Source organism: Prinia subflava, chromosome 4 (genome assembly GCF_021018805.1).
Source record: "Prinia subflava isolate CZ2003 ecotype Zambia chromosome 4, Cam_Psub_1.2, whole genome shotgun sequence".
Classification (NCBI taxonomy): domain Eukaryota; kingdom Metazoa; phylum Chordata; class Aves; order Passeriformes; family Cisticolidae; genus Prinia; species Prinia subflava.
The window spans coordinates 5,963,400-5,980,238 of record NC_086250.1 but is presented as its reverse complement, the minus strand read 5'-3'; the positions used below and the strand labels follow the sequence as shown (position 1 = coordinate 5,980,238).

Below are 16,839 nucleotides of genomic sequence, written 5' to 3'. Positions count from 1 at the left end.
AACGAGCATTTGCTTCATGCAAAATGCAGGAACAACAAAGTGAAGAGAATGTGTGGGGTTACAAATAAAGTAAATTATTTCAGTCCAATTACCAAAGGATAATTTTCAAGGGTAAAGAAGAAATTCTGTAGTGTAAATGGCATTGTTTCAATTCCTCTAAGAAGGTCTGAAGGTGTTTCAAGCTTCTAGGGCAGAGGTGAGAGGTGGAATGAGTAGTCATGTAGCCAGCAGTTTTCAGAGGCTAACTGAGCAAACCCAGGGTTACAGAAGCATCTGCGTGTTAATAAAATCACAACATTTCCTTCAAAAGCTTGTTTAAAAGGCCATAATAGATAGATCCTACCAGAAGCAGCCAGAAGCAGCTCTTCAGTGAAAGAAACACTTTTCCTCAGAACAACTGGGCTGACATGGCTAGAGTGGAGAGGTTTAATGCTAGAGGCCGAGAGGAGGAGACAGGACTTTTTAAGATGTGGGGAATCACAAGAGAGTGTAGGGGAGCTGGGAAACAGGAAAATCCTAGGTCCCTGTGGGGAAGGTGCTGTGGAGGAAAGTAATAGAGACAAAGATGTAGATTCAGAAGATGACTAAAGAAACGGACAAAAAGAAATCAAAATGAAGCTTTTTTTTTTTGTTTTCTCTAAATGAATCAACACTTACTGCAAATTATTTCCCGACACACAAAGAAATGGAATGACAATACAGCTCCACAACGTGCATGAGAAGCATGTTTCTAAAAATTATGACTTGATTAACTTTATTTTGAAATTAATGTTTTAGAGACGTGGTAATTTAACATTTTAAATGTCAAACAAAATTTGACAGCAAATAGTATGGAGTAAAACCCAAACAACAGAGTCTTTGCACACACTTAATCTGATTACTTTCATTATCTTGGTAGAAAAGGTTATTTTCCAAAGAGGTCATGGATTTGTTTTATGATTTTCTAGAGTAATAAATCTTGTAGAATTTTAAGTTGCCACCAAGAAAAGGAGTTCCCACCTCCTCCATTTCCTCCAAACATATGCTCTGGCACATCAGAACGTATGATCTGATTAAAAGACATCATGCTTTTTGTCAGCCTGATTCTGTTCATTTGTAGTGGCATAAAATATATCCCTACTACCAGAATTCTAACTTCAAACCCAAACTCAGCAAATGTATTTATAGCCCAGAATGGATAACACAAGCACAACTGTATTTCACAGAAGACATCAAGGTAATATTCTCTAGATTTGGAGCTATTGAGAATTAGATGCTTAAGCAGATTTAACTTTCAATCTCCAGTGTTTTGTTATTCCTACTGGGAAATTGTGGTGTCTGCACTGTCTCTCCAGGTTAATCTCCATCTCAGACATGTCAGCACACTAACTACCTGACTGAGAAATAAAGAAGAATGTGATACACTGCAAGAATAGCAGAAAATACTTCTTTTTACACATCATCAGCCAATCTGAGTAATGGGCATCTCGAATTTCATAATGTTTGATGTGTTAAATGAGAAATATGCCTTTCTTTAACTTCATTTAACTACTAAGACCATCAACTTACACACAGATAACTGAACTCCAAAAGCAGCCTTGGGAAATGAAAACAGAGGTCTAAACACTTGTAAAGAACAACATACTGAATTAAGTATCTTATGGAATTGTCTTCTGCATATAATCAAATTTTAGGCAAAACAAATGAATCATGAGATACTGTCCTTTCATCTATTAAGATTCAAAATCGAGTTTGTCATAACAATATACAGAATTTTTAAATGTAACTAGCAAATCCTCTTTGGACAAGTTTCAGGAGCAGAATTAAAAGCTGCCAAAAAGACAGTGCTAATAAGCACAACTATGCCCAAGTTTGCTTTAATACTAGAAAGGTAGCTAAAAAGTATCTTTACATACTTGAAAAATCCCTACAAATAAGAGGCACCAATTGCATAATCTGTTTAAGTTCTGAAGGAACTAACTAAAGACAAGAGGGTTTATCCACCTAATATTACCAGGAAATACATAAGGCTGCTGCTGTAAGACCTTAACACACTGACAGTGATTGCCACATGCCTAAGTTCACAACACTCACATCTAAAAAGAAAATCACCTATGTCACATTTAAATCCTTTACATGACGTGATCTTTACCATGGAAAATCGGATCAAAAGAAATAGGTTTTCAAATATTCAGTAAACCAAACACAGGAATTTGGGGTGCCCCTAGGTAATAGGCATCCAGTTACATCTCTAGGTCCTTTAAATGAGTGACCACCATAGGTTACCCACAGGACAGAAATCCTTTAAAAAGGGAAAAAAGAAAGTGCTTTTTTTTGCTTGTTTGTTTTAAAAATGGGACAAAGACAGGACTAAGAAAGACAGCTTCCTAATACGGAATATTTTTAACACATCTAGGGAATAAACTGCATGAAATATTCAATACAACTCCATTTGAATGCAATATTCAATTATCTGCTAGAAAAAAATCTTGAAAGGGGTGCTACCAAGTAAAGCTGTATCAACTACTTTAATATGCCTAAAAATTGTCTAATAAGATGGAGTCAAGAATGTTCTGAGCTTCAAATACCACAATTTAAAATATAATTTAAAAACTAACCACATTTCTATAAACAATTCTACAAAGTACTCTGCCCTATGGTAGCAAAAGTCACAGCATTGGTCATATAATGAAAAATAAACATACAATAATTCTTTGAGTTGTGCTGACATTATTATTGACATGATTCTAACCACAGACTAAAAAATAAGGAGGGAGGAAAAAAAAACAAGTTGAAAAAATTATGATCAAGCAATGGAGAAAGAAAAATGCTTTTTGAAGATGGCTGGATTACTTCCAATGTAATTTAAGTTACTTTGAAAGTGTACGTAAAGCTATTTTCATATACTCAGAGAATGAAAAGACAGTGGGTGCTACATTTCTAGTCTTGAATTTGCAAAAGGGAGTGCAAAATTATATAAATGTATGCAGTAAACTTAGGGTACAGCACAGTAGGCTTGAAGGTTACACAGCTTTAGTAACACTGTCCTTAAGATATTGTGGTGAGAAATACACTCCTATGATCTGTGATATGAAATGGAGGAAATAAAGAAAAGGCAATTACTTAGGACTCCCTTAATGTCTGAGATGTTTTATTTTGACTGGAATACAGTCGTGGTACAACAGTAATTTTCATGTTATCCAGGACAGTGGAAATACAGGCAGGATTGGAATTCTGACCCTGCAGAAACCCTTTTGAGCTTGAGGTGTGCTGTGTGAGGTCTCCAATTTTCACATCATTTTGATAACTTAAATGCCAAAAAAGCAAAAAGGGGTTGAATGAAAATATAAAAAGAGAAACACAACTTAAACAAAAAGTGGGTGGAAGTGCCTTACCAGTTTTGGGTGTCAAACTCAAATCTGTGTCAGAAGAAGAGGACTGTCGACTGTAGGACTTGGAAGGTGAAAAGGAATAGGTTTGGTTTTTCAGAGGGGTGGAGGGTCCTGATGAATATGTATTGGGATTGGGATCTTCATTGAAAGGAATCCTGCCAGAAGAAGGTGGAAACATATTCAGTAATCCTGTGCCAAAGGACCTGGCTGACAGCAGCATGATCCAAACACCAGGATGGGACTGGGGCAGGGCCAGCAGCTATTCCTTAGGTGCGAGGCTGGGAATGAGGCCAGAGGCAAAGAAATGCTGTTTTACCCTCTCAGCATCCTACAGAGAGATGCTCGTCATCTACAATGAAACAATTAAGCCAAATGAAAGGCGTGAGATGTGACAAAAAATTATATCTATATGCAAAATAAAAAAAATTGAGAAGTTCGTGGCTTAAAAATCTGGTCAAATACACAATGCTTTGAGTTAGTTTAATAATGAAAAAATGATTTCAAATCATAGTTGTGTTTATACATATTTGAACACTTATGTATATACACATATGCATTTTAAAGTAAAAAAAAAAAAAAAAAGAAAAGATGTTTCCTTATCCTATAGCATCAGCAGCATGCCACAGCTAAAAACAGAGCAAAGAGGAGAATCTTTATGGGAACAACTCTATTGACAAACAGTTCACTTATGCACAGCTTGACTTACCTGCTCTCTAAAACCATCTCTTCCACAAATGGCACAGACCCTTCCTAGAACCACGTCAACACCTACTGTATGTGAATTATGTTTGAAAGCAATTAGGAGCTCAAATCAACGTTTCCCACTTACATCACCTTCTTTTTTTGCTTTAATTCACAGGAAGCAAGATCACGTTAAAGCGAAGAGCGTGGCTTTGTGGAAGAGACTCCGAGGCACCTCCAAGGAACTACTCTGCGTTTGTTTGAGCTGCTGCACCCTTGGGTGCTCCTTCCCTGACAACAGAAGGTCCGTGAGGAAAGGAGGGAAGCAAAGACGGGCGGTACCTGCCTACACTGCCTGCCTGCCTGCCCTTGGGGACCACAGTGCCTGTGGGCTGCCTCTCCCCAGCTTTGGAGTGCGAGCAGTCTCGTACCAGTGTAGATGAGAGTGGGAACAGACACAGAGAAGTTCTGAGTAAGTCGTGAGCCAGTAGCAGTGTGAATTGGGCTGTTGTGGGTCGAGCGGCATCCATGGCTCGGCGCGTGAACCAGCGGAGACCTGAGAGAGTTTGCAGCCAAGGCGGAAGAAAAGAAAACAATACATACAAACAGGTTGCAAAGTTATGTTATCAATGATTTCAGGGAAGTTTAGCTAGAGGAGAGCTCTAAGCAGACTCTAAGGATTTCAATTCCTAGCATGCAAGAGTCCAGATGAAATAAAAGGAGGGAAAGGAAGAGCTTAAGCACTTGCTTGTGACTGCATCATTGATTTTTGGCAACAGGCCATCAAGTTAGTAAAGCCAAGAACGAGAAGAATCAAATTAGTTGATTTTGCTGCCTTAGAGAAACATTCCCTTTTTTTTAACTGAGACAATATCCATCACCGAGTCGAACATGGATAATTTGGGAGGTGGAATTTCCTCATTTTGCCGCAGAGTGAAAGCCACTGGTTTATTTTTAAGTTGATAATTACCAGGTCTACCTTTTTTTGTTTTTAAACACCGTGCTGTTGTTCTATGCTACACTGTATCCAGAAGTTCTTTTAAAGACAATTTTTTAAAATCAAGACAAGTCAAACAAGCTATGCCGTGAAATAGAAGCCAGTAATTTTTAAAAGTCCATTCTTATCTTGCAAAATTTTGCAGAGCTACTGATGCCTGCACGACAAAAAAGCCTCATCTCTACTGCAGTGACACAACAGTTCAAGTTAATGAAAATGGCTACTTCAATTAATACATCTAGAAATACAGGATATTCAATACACTTCTTGGTGCAGTTTTTTCCTTCCTGGATTACTCTACCAAATAGAAAATAACATCCATGCAAAAAAGTAGCAACAGTTGGAAGAAGACTGCAAGTCTATTTCTATTAATCTGTACACATATCAAAATATTGCATTCAAAGTCTTCGGTGCTGCAGTACAAATGACAAAAATCACAGAATTCTACTGCTCATTGTAAAAAGATTTCTCTGGAAGTTCTCTGTCTACCTGTTTTGCCACAGTCCTACTTGTTTTACAACAGAAAAAGGCAAAGCACACAATAAAAGATGAGACCCCTTTGGGGTCATTGTCTAAATCACTGACAGAACCATCAGAATTCAAAACTTATCTTCCTTTATGTGCTCATAAACATTTAAACTTGAACCAAAGGTGTATTTGTGAGAGGTCTTCACAAAAAATGCTCATTGCACAAACACAGCATCAAAGCAGAACTAATTAGAGTTGAACTGGTGGATCACAAGCCAAGGATATGCAATACTATTGCTACATAAATACAAAGAAAGTCATCTTAAGTAAGAATTACCACTCCAGTTTCTACTGAAATAACAAGTTATCCAACCTAAAACATTCCAGAATTGCGGAATATAAAACTGGGTTGCGGACAAATAAAACTACAAAAGAAAAACGAATTCTGGGGAAGAAAAGAAATCACACCAGTTATGAAAAACTGAATGAGTATGGAAAGAAGAGAGGTGAAACTTGTTTCCCTACAAGCCACTAATTCATACTTACTCCTTCATTTCTTTGGATGGGGAGTTACATGCAGGTAAAAATGCTGATGTGTTACTTAATTTATCCAAGGTGCAGGCTGTTCCTATGGCTCTCACTACGAGTCCAGACTCTCCCTCCAAGTCAAAACACTGCAAATAACCAACAACAGCATTTCCTCTCATTTCAAGCACCTTCAGGCCAATCTTCCTTTGCAATTCACCTACAAAACAAAAGGTAAAGAGGTCATAGTTGCAGTGAGCTTCTTCTGTTCTCTTTTGTGGTCTTTGACCTCTGCTTTTGGAGTGCAAACCAAGTCAGCAGAACAGGTAATAAATCCAGTCCTACACAGCTAGGCCAAGGAACTGGTCACAGCTTTTGTCTCCTGTAACACTGGGCAATACTGATGACTTACACAGCTTTTTTCTTTTCTCTCCAAATCCATTCTGATTGCCGTAACAACATGTCATTTCAGAGGTTTTTTTCCCAGTAGTCTTTATTTTCAGTAGGCTTTTTTTTTCCTTTTTTCTACTTATTCAGAGAGAGAGGTCAAAATGTGTTCTGAAACTCATCTAAGTTTCTAAATATTTCATATAGTTCAAAACAATGCAACATCTTTGAAATCTATACAAACAGGCATCTATAATTTCTACATTTAGCATTTTATTTAAGGATATTTGAAATTAATTCCTACTTTTTGCCCCTCTACTGCAAACCAAACACTACCACTTCTATTAACTGCACGCAAATACTGAAAGACTGTGACTATATGAAACTGGTCTGTCACTGATGCTTTTTTAGGAGGACATCATAAAAAATTAATTGTTCTGTGCAGCTGGATTGCCTTGGTAATAACTAAGGTGGACAATAACATCTCTCTTCTCATGAAAATGAAAGATTTCCAAAATCCTCTGTAAACAGACTGAAAAATCCTCACTGTCACAAAGGATGGCCTAAGAGTCCTAATGTCACTGCTGCTGAGAAATCAAGTGGAATGAAATGGTCACAGAATCACAGAATTTCCTGAGTTGGAAGAGACCCAATGGAAGAGACCCACAAGGATCATCTAAGTCCAACTCCTGGCTCTGGTTTCCACTGCCTTCTTAAAGTTTGATTCTAAAATTACCAGAACCTTGTAGCTCCTTTCAGGCACTGGAAGGCCACCAAGGTCACCCCAAAGCCTCCTCTAGGCTGAATAATCCCAATTCTCCAACTCTTTCCTCAAAGGATGCTTGAGAAACAATGAACCAAGCCTGAATTTAAAGAGATGGGATGAGTAACTTCAGTATTGATGCACACTGTGTCTGAAATAGTGTGTATTTGTTCACATGATTCAAAAAGTTCCAAGAGGGAAAAGCTCATTACTTTCACTGTTTGAGTCAAAATTCTAGTGATACTCCACAGATCACTAAGATGATCTGAGGAGTATCACTAGAATTTTGAAGAAATTCTAAAGTTAAGAACATCTTCAAAAAAGTTTCACAGGTTTCTTTGACCTTGCTAAAAGCAACCAAAAAATTAGGCAGCAGCCTGGCCTCACCAAGAAGTGAAAAAACCCAAAAATCAGTCACAGTGTCCATCAGTTAGAAATACACAATCCTCAGAAACAGAAGACACTGTGAACTGAAAAAAATATCATTAACACCAAAGCTCATACGTAATCTTAAGCAAGTCCCTTCTTTAAATGCTGAGTATTTTCAGCAGTAGCAATAACCATTGCAGCCCAGGTGTTCAGTACCTGACATGAGTGAAATGAGCCTTTGCCGAGCCTCATTGGATGCCCTGGGAGTACGGATCCTGTCAATCCACTGGTACTCGGGGTCCTCATTAACCACAAGCTCTTCCACAAATCCGTGAATAATCACTGCTCTGTAGCACTTGGGAATAGATGTGGCTGTTAAAAAATATATACATAAAGGATGTAAGTCTGTGAGGCAAGGGTAGCAAGAAAAACATAAAATTAAACATAAAAATGATTTCAGAAAGTTTTCCCGATAATTTTCTGTCAAAATGTGGACATGCTGAGGAAAGTTTTGCTCCTGAGATCATGGAACCCTGGTAACTGTGTATGTACAGGCACTGAAATGCAGCTTATGGACATTAAAAGAATCCCATCAGTTGTTTACATTGTTTTGAAACATGAACAGTAAATATGTGTTTAAAAAGAAAAGCAATTTGTGTCCCTGTTATCTCCACTAGGTTTATGCAATGAGCTGGTAAGAGATGGGAGAGAAACAGAAGAGGCAAAGAAAGGAAAAGAGGGAAAAGGTTTTTTGTTCAAATAAACTTTTTTCTTCTACTTACTGCAAAAAAATTTGACTCCACAGGATGACTGCCTAAATCTGTTTAGATCATTGAAGAGATCTACTTTCACCACCACGTTGATCTCCCCACGTATACCTGTCAATAAAGAACCATGAAATACCAGAAGTTATAACAACATGACTGGATCAATACAAAACCAGAGCTGTAAATTATTTCCTGTTATTAGTAATGATAGACCTTTTAGACAAAGCTTAATTTTCAGCTATGATTAAACCTTACTAGAAATGGAATATTTTCTAACACAGAACCATTTCTTTTTGACTTCTCTACTTTCCTGTTCTGAGCTTTTTCTCCTTTTTCCCCACCCAGTAACAAAATCCTTTCAGATATTATAGGTTCTGACATATTGAGGACTAAACTTCTTGATGAGTCTGATCTCTAGTGTCTTCAGAAGCCTTTATCACATCAGGAAATGACACTGAAATGGCAGCACTGGATTTGTTGTGCAACTCAGGTATTCCTGCAATAAAATCAGCCACAGCTCCCTTCCAAAATGCCCACAGAAAGAAGCCTTCAGTTATTATAATAGAAAATGCCTCAGGGATATATTTTTTCAGAAACAAGCATGTTGAGGTGAAAGAAAAATAAATTAATACAAATTTGTGAACACTATATTTATTATTTTTTAAGGAAGAATCAATTAGTGTTTGCCAAGAGTCAAGATGATTGGAATCTTGAGCATGAAAATATAAGAATTCCAATTTTACTTAAATTGAAAAGAGCTGTGAAATATCAACATATCTGGAAAAATACAGAAAAATCTAACTCTATCTGACCTACCAGCTGCACACATCCTGAAACCAGTGTTTGCATCATTTAGCTCCAGAAGAAAATGTGATAGGAAAATGTGCATAGGATAAAAAGGCAATTAAAAAACCACAGGCAATAGTTCTTAATATTTCTGTCTGCTGTAACTTTCATATGCAAAAAATACTTTGCATCAGTTATGATGAGCATCAGGTGAACACCATTAATTATTTCCCAACAATGATTTATAATTAGCTTTTAACATTGTTAGGTCATTTAATTCACACTGAATGATGAAAAAGGGGGATAATGGCAGCCACAGAGATGTTCTGCACTAAGGTATTCAAGCAGCAAGTTAATTGCTCTAAACTGACATTGCCTGAGACAAAAGCTGCTTCATTAAAATCAAAAGCAAAAACATCATTAACTTTATTTTCTCATACCTCCAAGACATTCTGATGAAATCCACCTAGCACTGAGAGCACTTACTGCAGGGAAGAGGAATTCCATCCTGCTGAAGATATCTCATATCCTATCCCTTAATCTCCATTGAAGTTGATCCCAAATCCCAAGAAGGCACATTTCAAGTAGCCCCAGCAAAATTACATTTATTTAGCAAACATGTGGTAATTGGACAAATATGTCTGAGTCTTTTTTTTAATCTGAAATTTGCAGTAACTAGTGAATATTTTTTTCCACTCGTCACAAGTCCTGTGGAAGGCGTTCTGGCAAGCACTGGTCTTTTCTCCTATGCCAGAGATTTTCTCATGTCAGAAAACAAGGGAAAAAACAAAGCCAGGAAAGCAGTTTTCCAACTCCAAAGCTAAAGTTATTACAAATTCCTGAAGACAGCTTACAAGATTATAAGAAGCAGATTACATTTCAAATGAGTCTGTTTTAAATCAGCAAATCTTACCATGAATGGTATCATAGATTGGAAACCAGCCCGAAATGACAGTGGCTGCTTCACTGTAGAGCAGAGGATCGATGTCTATGTACACCTTGCCAATGGCATCGTTGGCACTGTACGTGTCGTGGTCCAGAACTGTGATCTGCAGAGGCTCATCCTGGAGCTCCTCGTCATCCACCTGGAAAACAAATACCAACATGGAACCTGGGGGTTAAAAATGGAGGGAGAGGGAGGGGAGAGAGAGGGAGGGGGAGGAAGAGGGAGGGGAGAGAGAGGGAGGGGGAGGAAGAGGGAGGAAGAGAGAGGGAGGGGGAGGAAGAGAGAGGGAGGGGGAGGAAGAGAGAGGGAGGGGGAGGAAGAGAGAGGGAGGGGGAGGAAGAGAGAGGGAGGGGGAGGAAGAGAGAGGGAGGGGGAGGAAGAGGGAGGAAGAGGGAGGAAGAGGGAGGAAGAGGGAGGAAGAGGGAGGAAGAGGGAGGAAGAGGGAGGAAGAGGGAGGAAGAGGGAGGAAGAGGGAGGAAGAGGGAGGAAGAGGGAGGAAGAGGGAGGAAGAGGGAGGAAGAGGGAGGAAGAGGGAGGAAGAGGGAGGAAGAGGGAGGAAGAGGGAGGAAGAGGGAGGAAGAGGGAGGAAGAGGGAGGAAGAGGGAGGAAGAGGGAGGAAGAGGGAGGAAGAGGGAGGAAGAGGGAGGAAGAGGGAGGAAGAGGGAGGAAGAGGGAGGAAGAGGGAGGAAGAGGGAGGAAGAGGGAGGAAGAGGGAGGAAGAGGGAGGAAGAGGGAGGAAGAGGGAGGAAGAGGGAGGAAGAGGGAGGAAGAGGGAGGAAGAGGGAGGAAGAGGGAGGAAGAGGGAGGAAGAGGGAGGAAGAGGGAGGAAGAGGGAGGAAGAGGGAGGAAGAGGGAGGAAGAGGGAGGAAGAGGGAGGAAGAGGGAGGAAGAGGGAGGAAGAGGGAGGAAGAGGGAGGAAGAGGGAGGAAGAGGGAGGAAGAGGGAGGAAGAGGGAGGAAGAGGGAGGAAGAGGGAGGAAGAGGGAGGAAGAGGGAGGAAGAGGGAGGAAGAGGGAGGAAGAGGGAGGAAGAGGGAGGAAGAGGGAGGAAGAGGGAGGAAGAGGGAGGAAGAGGGAGGAAGAGGGAGGAAGAGGGAGGAAGAGGGAGGAAGAGGGAGGAAGAGGGAGGAAGAGGGAGGAAGAGGGAGGAAGAGGGAGGAAGAGGGAGGAAGAGGGAGGAAGAGGGAGGAAGAGGGAGGAAGAGGGAGGAAGAGGGAGGAAGAGGGAGGAAGAGGGAGGAAGAGGGAGGAAGAGGGAGGAAGAGGGAGGAAGAGGGAGGAAGAGGGAGGAAGAGGGAGGAAGAGGGAGGAAGAGGGAGGAAGAGGGAGGAAGAGGGAGGAAGAGGGAGGAAGAGGGAGGAAGAGGGAGGAAGAGGGAGGAAGAGGGAGGAAGAGGGAGGAAGAGGGAGGAAGAGGGAGGAAGAGGGAGGAAGAGGGAGGAAGAGGGAGGAAGAGGGAGGAAGAGGGAGGAAGAGGGAGGAAGAGGGAGGAAGAGGGAGGAAGAGGGAGGAAGAGGGAGGAAGAGGGAGGAAGAGGGAGGAAGAGGGAGGAAGAGGGAGGAAGAGGGAGGAAGAGGGAGGAAGAGGGTGGAAGAGGGTGGAAGAGGGTGGAAGAGGGTGGAAGAGGGTGGAAGAGGGTGGAAGAGGGTGGAAGAGGGTGGAAGAGGGTGGAAGAGGGTGGAAGAGGGTGGAAGAGGGTGGAAGAGGGTGGAAGAGGGTGGAAGAGGGTGGAAGAGGGTGGAAGAGGGTGGAAGAGGGTGGAAGAGGGTGGAAGAGGGTGGAAGAGGGTGGAAGAGGGTGGAAGAGGGTGGAAGAGGGTGGAAGAGGGTGGAAGACGAAAACTGCAAAGGGATGGCTCATGTAGTGTTTGCAGAACTGTGCTATTGCCTTAGAGCATGGTAAATTAACCAGAACTACACATACAAGTGTTTCGATAATTAATTTATTCTAAACATAATCCTCATTTTTTAAGAAGTAAAAAAATGTAGTAGCAAAAAAGAAACATCTGAACACTTCAGGGCATAATGTCAAAGGACATCAACAAATGAGATCCTGGAAAGCAACAAGCAATTACAGGAAAATGCTGAGTGCCCTCATTATTACATAAGGAAATGCGAAGAGAAAGTGTCCAATAATTACTGTCCAAGCTCTTTATTTTGTAATCTTCACATAGGAATTTTCCATTTTCTCCTTTGACAACTGCATTATCTTTGCAACCAAATGTAAGACTTCAAATAGCAATTAACTTTTCTTGCTCAAAATTAAAAAAAAACCCCACAAGAATACCTGTACTTTCATATATAAGTATTTATTTATAAATACTTGTACTGATAACTGTACTGAAAAAGCCTAAGCCCTGCTACATTTCCCCCACCTTCTCCACAGTATTCTCTTTTCTGATAGAACAACATTTAAGTTGGATTCAACCTGGCAAGCTTTTATCTTCACAAACACTCCTAAAAAACCAGAGACACCCTTAGCTAACAAGGTCTGACTGGAGCTGGGTTTGCTGAAAAGCCTTTGTGTGTTTAAACACAAATGCACTTCAGTGCTCAAAACTCATTTTCTGCTTGAAATGCAATTATTTAATTAAGGGCAGCTAAACCAGAGTGTCTATACAGTTACAGGCAAACTCTTAAAAGATACTTACTTCAAATTTGAACCACTCAGAATTCCACTGAGGATTAAGTGATTTGGGATACACGTCTGTCTTAAATGTTGTATTTCCAAATTTCACCTAAAAATACAAACATACAATCATCAGTTACAAATATTAATTAAAAAATTTGAAACTTGTTTAACTGACACACGCAAATAATTTGAAATATCTATTTCAACAAATCATTTTCTTTTCATTGAGTGGCTTTTAAAATCAATTTACATATACCACTATCCATGTATCAATGACATATCAAATCAATCTCTCACCCTATCATACTACTAAAATAGTTTCTTTTCCTCCTCAATCATTTGAGAGGTAAAAATATCACTTATATTGGCTATTTAAAGTCCCTTTGCATACTCTCCTTGACTTCTATAAGGAAAAATATTCTAAATGTTGATAGTTTATGAGCTATTACTCTTCTCTCTAGGATTTCTCAATCAGCTTCACAGAGAATTGATGAAATAAATATAAAAACAAACTGGATTTGAGATATATAGAAAGAGGACTACTAAAATTTAAATATTTTCCATACTTTTATTGCACCTTCAGCTACATAATAACCCACTTCAGCAGCACCCATATGGTCTCCACAGGCATCTATTTCAGGCTAAGCCCATTTGGGTTTTGTGGAGGTTTTTTGTTTGTTTTTTTAAAGTGAAACTGAATTTCTGTGATGCTCCGTACATCAGAAAGCCACACAGCACCATGTAAGAGCCTTTATTTCACTGCAGTTTTCATGCCAAACCATTTACAAACACTTGCAGTTCTCTGAATGCTACGTCTCAAAAAAATGAGCACTTCACCTCACACCAAGTACTTACAAATACTCAGAGTTACATTTTTAAATTTATTCAAGATTCTTGAGGAAAATAATGAGTAGGCTGACAGAAAAGAAATGCTGGAGTTAGAGGTGTGTAGATTTTGACAGCTTTTATCTTTTACAAGTTTAAATGCATTCGGGAAACTAAATTAAAGCCTAGATTTGAAAACGGTGTAGTAATTATTGTAACACTTTTGCTCAAGACAGCATTAAGTGACCACTTGGTACATTCCAATAATACAGTGATTATTTTGCCCAGGTGCATTTCCCAGCTCTGAAGAGATTTTGCACTTGCTTGAGTACAATAAAGTGATGTTAGCACTGGCTGTGAGGGAGCCACCAATTAAACACCAATTCTGACTCCAGAAGCTGCCAGGATGCAACAGTGCTGAGCTCCACCCAAACTATTTTAACACCTTATCTTGGGAGTAAAATCAGTTCCCTCAGAGCCCCAGGCACTTATTACTGAATTTCCCCAGTACTCCAGCTACTTGTAGAGATAATAAAACACCACACTGCTGTCCACTGTGCAAAGCTAAAAGTACATTTATGGAAGAAATTGTAACAAAATATTCTGAGCTGGGACAAGGATCATTGTGCTCACGCTAGTCAAGTTCAAGTCTTGCATAACCTGAGCCAAGTAAGAGCTCTTCAGTATCTTCTCATTTTCTTTTCTAGTTCTAAGTTTACATTGCAATATTTAACAAGGAAATTTAAGGTTAGTAAACAACTAGAACCTTAACATCTGGTTTTCATTGTTATTTAAGGAAAAACACACTGTGAAGTTTTTCAGCAATCTCACAGAGAAAAATAAAACAGTAGTTTCAAGTTCAATTTATTTTGAAATAAATCTAACCTGCTGTATTGCCTACTCCACACATGGAAAGGGAATTTAGTTCACACTGTTCTTAAGTAACAACCCTAAAAGCAAGGCCCCCATCTGTGTATTTCTATTCCCTTATCTGTGCCAAGACACTCGTGGAACTGCATGTTAAAAACTGATCTTGGTTAAAAATTTTTTATTTTCCTTTTTTGCTACGCTAATATTTCACTATATGAATTTCAAAAATCTACCTTGCTACACTGAGGGTTGGGAGCAAGTAACCCACAGAAGAGGAGAGCTGCTTCTCCTAACACAGAGTAAAACCAGGGCAAATGAAACTCAGTGAAGTGAATTTCCTAGTCCTGTTTTCCCTGTCTCCTAGTAGCAAGCATCAGAGTTGCTGTAATTTTAAACTGGATTAACAGCCAGCCTACAAGAGAAGCTTTTAAAAATTAAAACCTGACCAGTGAAAGAGCTGACAAAACAGTGAAACGCTAAGTTTTGTGTAATAAAATAGAATGATGTACTATTTCAGCTCCACTGAAAAGCCGAAATACATCTTCACTTTACGACCAGCTTACTCTCCCATTAAAGCAATGCCTTTAGAGTCCAATGTCTACCAAATTTGTGGTACACCTCAATTACTATTTGTGGTACAAGACACGCATTTTCACAGCACATCATTTTTAAACAGCTCTGTTCTTCTGACAGTATGATTCCTGAACCTATGGAATGCTTCTGAAATGTTTTAAGTCATCCACATTGGAAAAAATGAATCCAAAAACACAAGGATCATGAAACAGAAAACATAAAAAGGCTTGGATAGCAATGGGCAGGGATGTCACCCATTGGATCACACTGCTCAGAGCCCCATCCCAGCAGGGCCTTAAATAATTCCAGTTATTTTGGAAGTTATTTTATAATCCCTTCCCGAGAAAGACCCTACATATCGCCTGTTAACTACATGACTGAAAGAAGGTTGAAGTTAGATACTCTGGGTGAAATAAAATTATATAAACACGCAAATAATAGTAAATATCTGTTGACTAAAAGCCCTCTTTGAAAATATTTTAATATTTCAAATGTTTTAAAAGGAAAGATGAATACTGGCCTTAAAAGTAAAGCCTGTGCAACCATTCATACATTCAGCAATGTAACTGGTTTAAAGAGGATTTTATTGCTTCTCCAGCCTCCTTACAATACGTCTGTCTAATCGCAGAATGAATTAGGCTAGAAATGACCTCTGAGATCACCAGGTCCAAGCTATGACCGACCACCACCACAACAACCACACCACGGCACCGAGCGCCACGTCCAGTCTCAGACACCTCCGGCGACGGCGACTCCACCGCCGCCCTGGGCAGCCCTTTCCAATGTCTGGTCACCCTTTCCAATGTCTGACCACCCTTTCCACGAGGAATCTCCCGCCGATGTCTCACCTGAGCCCGGCCCGGCGCGGCTCAGGGCGCTGTCCCCTCGCCCTGCCTGGCAGCACCGGGGCGGGCCCGGCAGGTGCCTCCGCCGCGGGCCCGGCGCGCCCCTCCCGCTCCCCCCGCCACCAACCTCCACGAAGGCGTCGGTCAAGTCGCTGGCGCGGTCCATCACCGGCAAATGGCGCCCCGCCACGATCTTGACCTTCAGCTTCCCCGGCATCTTCTTCTTCCTCCCCGCCCTCCTCCTCCTCCCGCGGGCTGCAGGGACGGCGCCACCGCGCCTGTGCCATGGAGCGGCGGCGCGGCTGCTGCGCATGCGCGGGGCTCCCGCGGCCGCCCCGCCCCCGGCCGGCGGGAGCGGGAAAGGAGCCCCGGAGCCGGGAATTGTGAGGGGAGGGAGCTCTGGAGATCACCCGGTCCTGATCCCCTGCCAAGGCCGGCGGGAGCGGGAAAGGAGCCCCGGAGCCGGGAATTGTGAGGGGACCGGAGCTCTGGAGATCACCCGGTGCTGCTCCCTGCCAAAGCCGGCGGGAGCGGGAAAGGAGCCCCGGAGCCGGGAATTGTGAGGGGAGGGAGCTCTGGAGATCACCCGTCCAAGGCACGGCCACCCAGAGCAGGTACATAGAAACGTGTTCACGGGGGTTTGGGCTTTCTCCACAGAGGGAGACTCCACGCCCTCCCTGGGCAGCTGTTCTGGGGCTCTGTCACCTTCAGTGTAAAGAAGTGTTTCCTCATGTTGAGATTAAACTCCTTGTGTTTTACTTCATGGCCATTGCTCTTTGTTCTGTAGCTGGACGCCACTGAAAAGTCTGGCACCATCCTATTGGCACTGATTTGAGATATTTATATGCGCTAATGAGATCCCCTCTCAGTCTATTTCAGATTGAACAGTCCCTCCTTATAACAGTGATGCTCCAGACCCCTCATTATTTCTGTGACCCTCTGCTGGACACTATCCTTGTCTCTCCTGTACTGGGGAGCCCAGAACTGGACACAGCCCCCAGGTGTGGCCTCACTGGGGCCCAGCAGAGGGACAGGATCC

General features: G+C 41.3%; 1 protein-coding gene across 14 annotated transcripts in view; it reads right to left on the bottom strand.

The window, feature by feature from the left end:
- C2CD5 (C2 calcium dependent domain containing 5) overlaps positions 1–16,120 on the bottom strand; it is a 56,549-nt gene extending 40,429 nt beyond the window's left edge. For 4 of the 14 annotated variants that reach the window (XM_063395261.1, XM_063395257.1, XM_063395259.1 and 1 more), the window contains exons 1-7: positions 15,928–16,113; positions 12,707–12,793; positions 10,028–10,199; positions 8,344–8,439; positions 7,778–7,933; positions 6,064–6,262; positions 3,375–3,526 (exon numbers count right to left, since the gene is read on the bottom strand). In XM_063395261.1, the coding sequence (XP_063251331.1) occupies positions 3,375–3,526; positions 6,064–6,262; positions 7,778–7,933; positions 8,344–8,439; positions 10,028–10,199; positions 12,707–12,793; positions 15,928–16,113 (1,048 nt within the window). Of the gene's footprint in view, positions 1–3,374; positions 3,527–4,200; positions 4,353–6,063; positions 6,263–7,777; positions 7,934–8,343; positions 8,440–10,027; positions 10,200–12,706; positions 12,794–15,927 lie in introns of those variants that run through there. The other 10 variants (XM_063395264.1, XM_063395262.1, XM_063395263.1 and 7 more) reach the window with 8 other exon arrangements.
- Between the last annotated feature and the right edge of the window lie 719 nt (positions 16,121–16,839).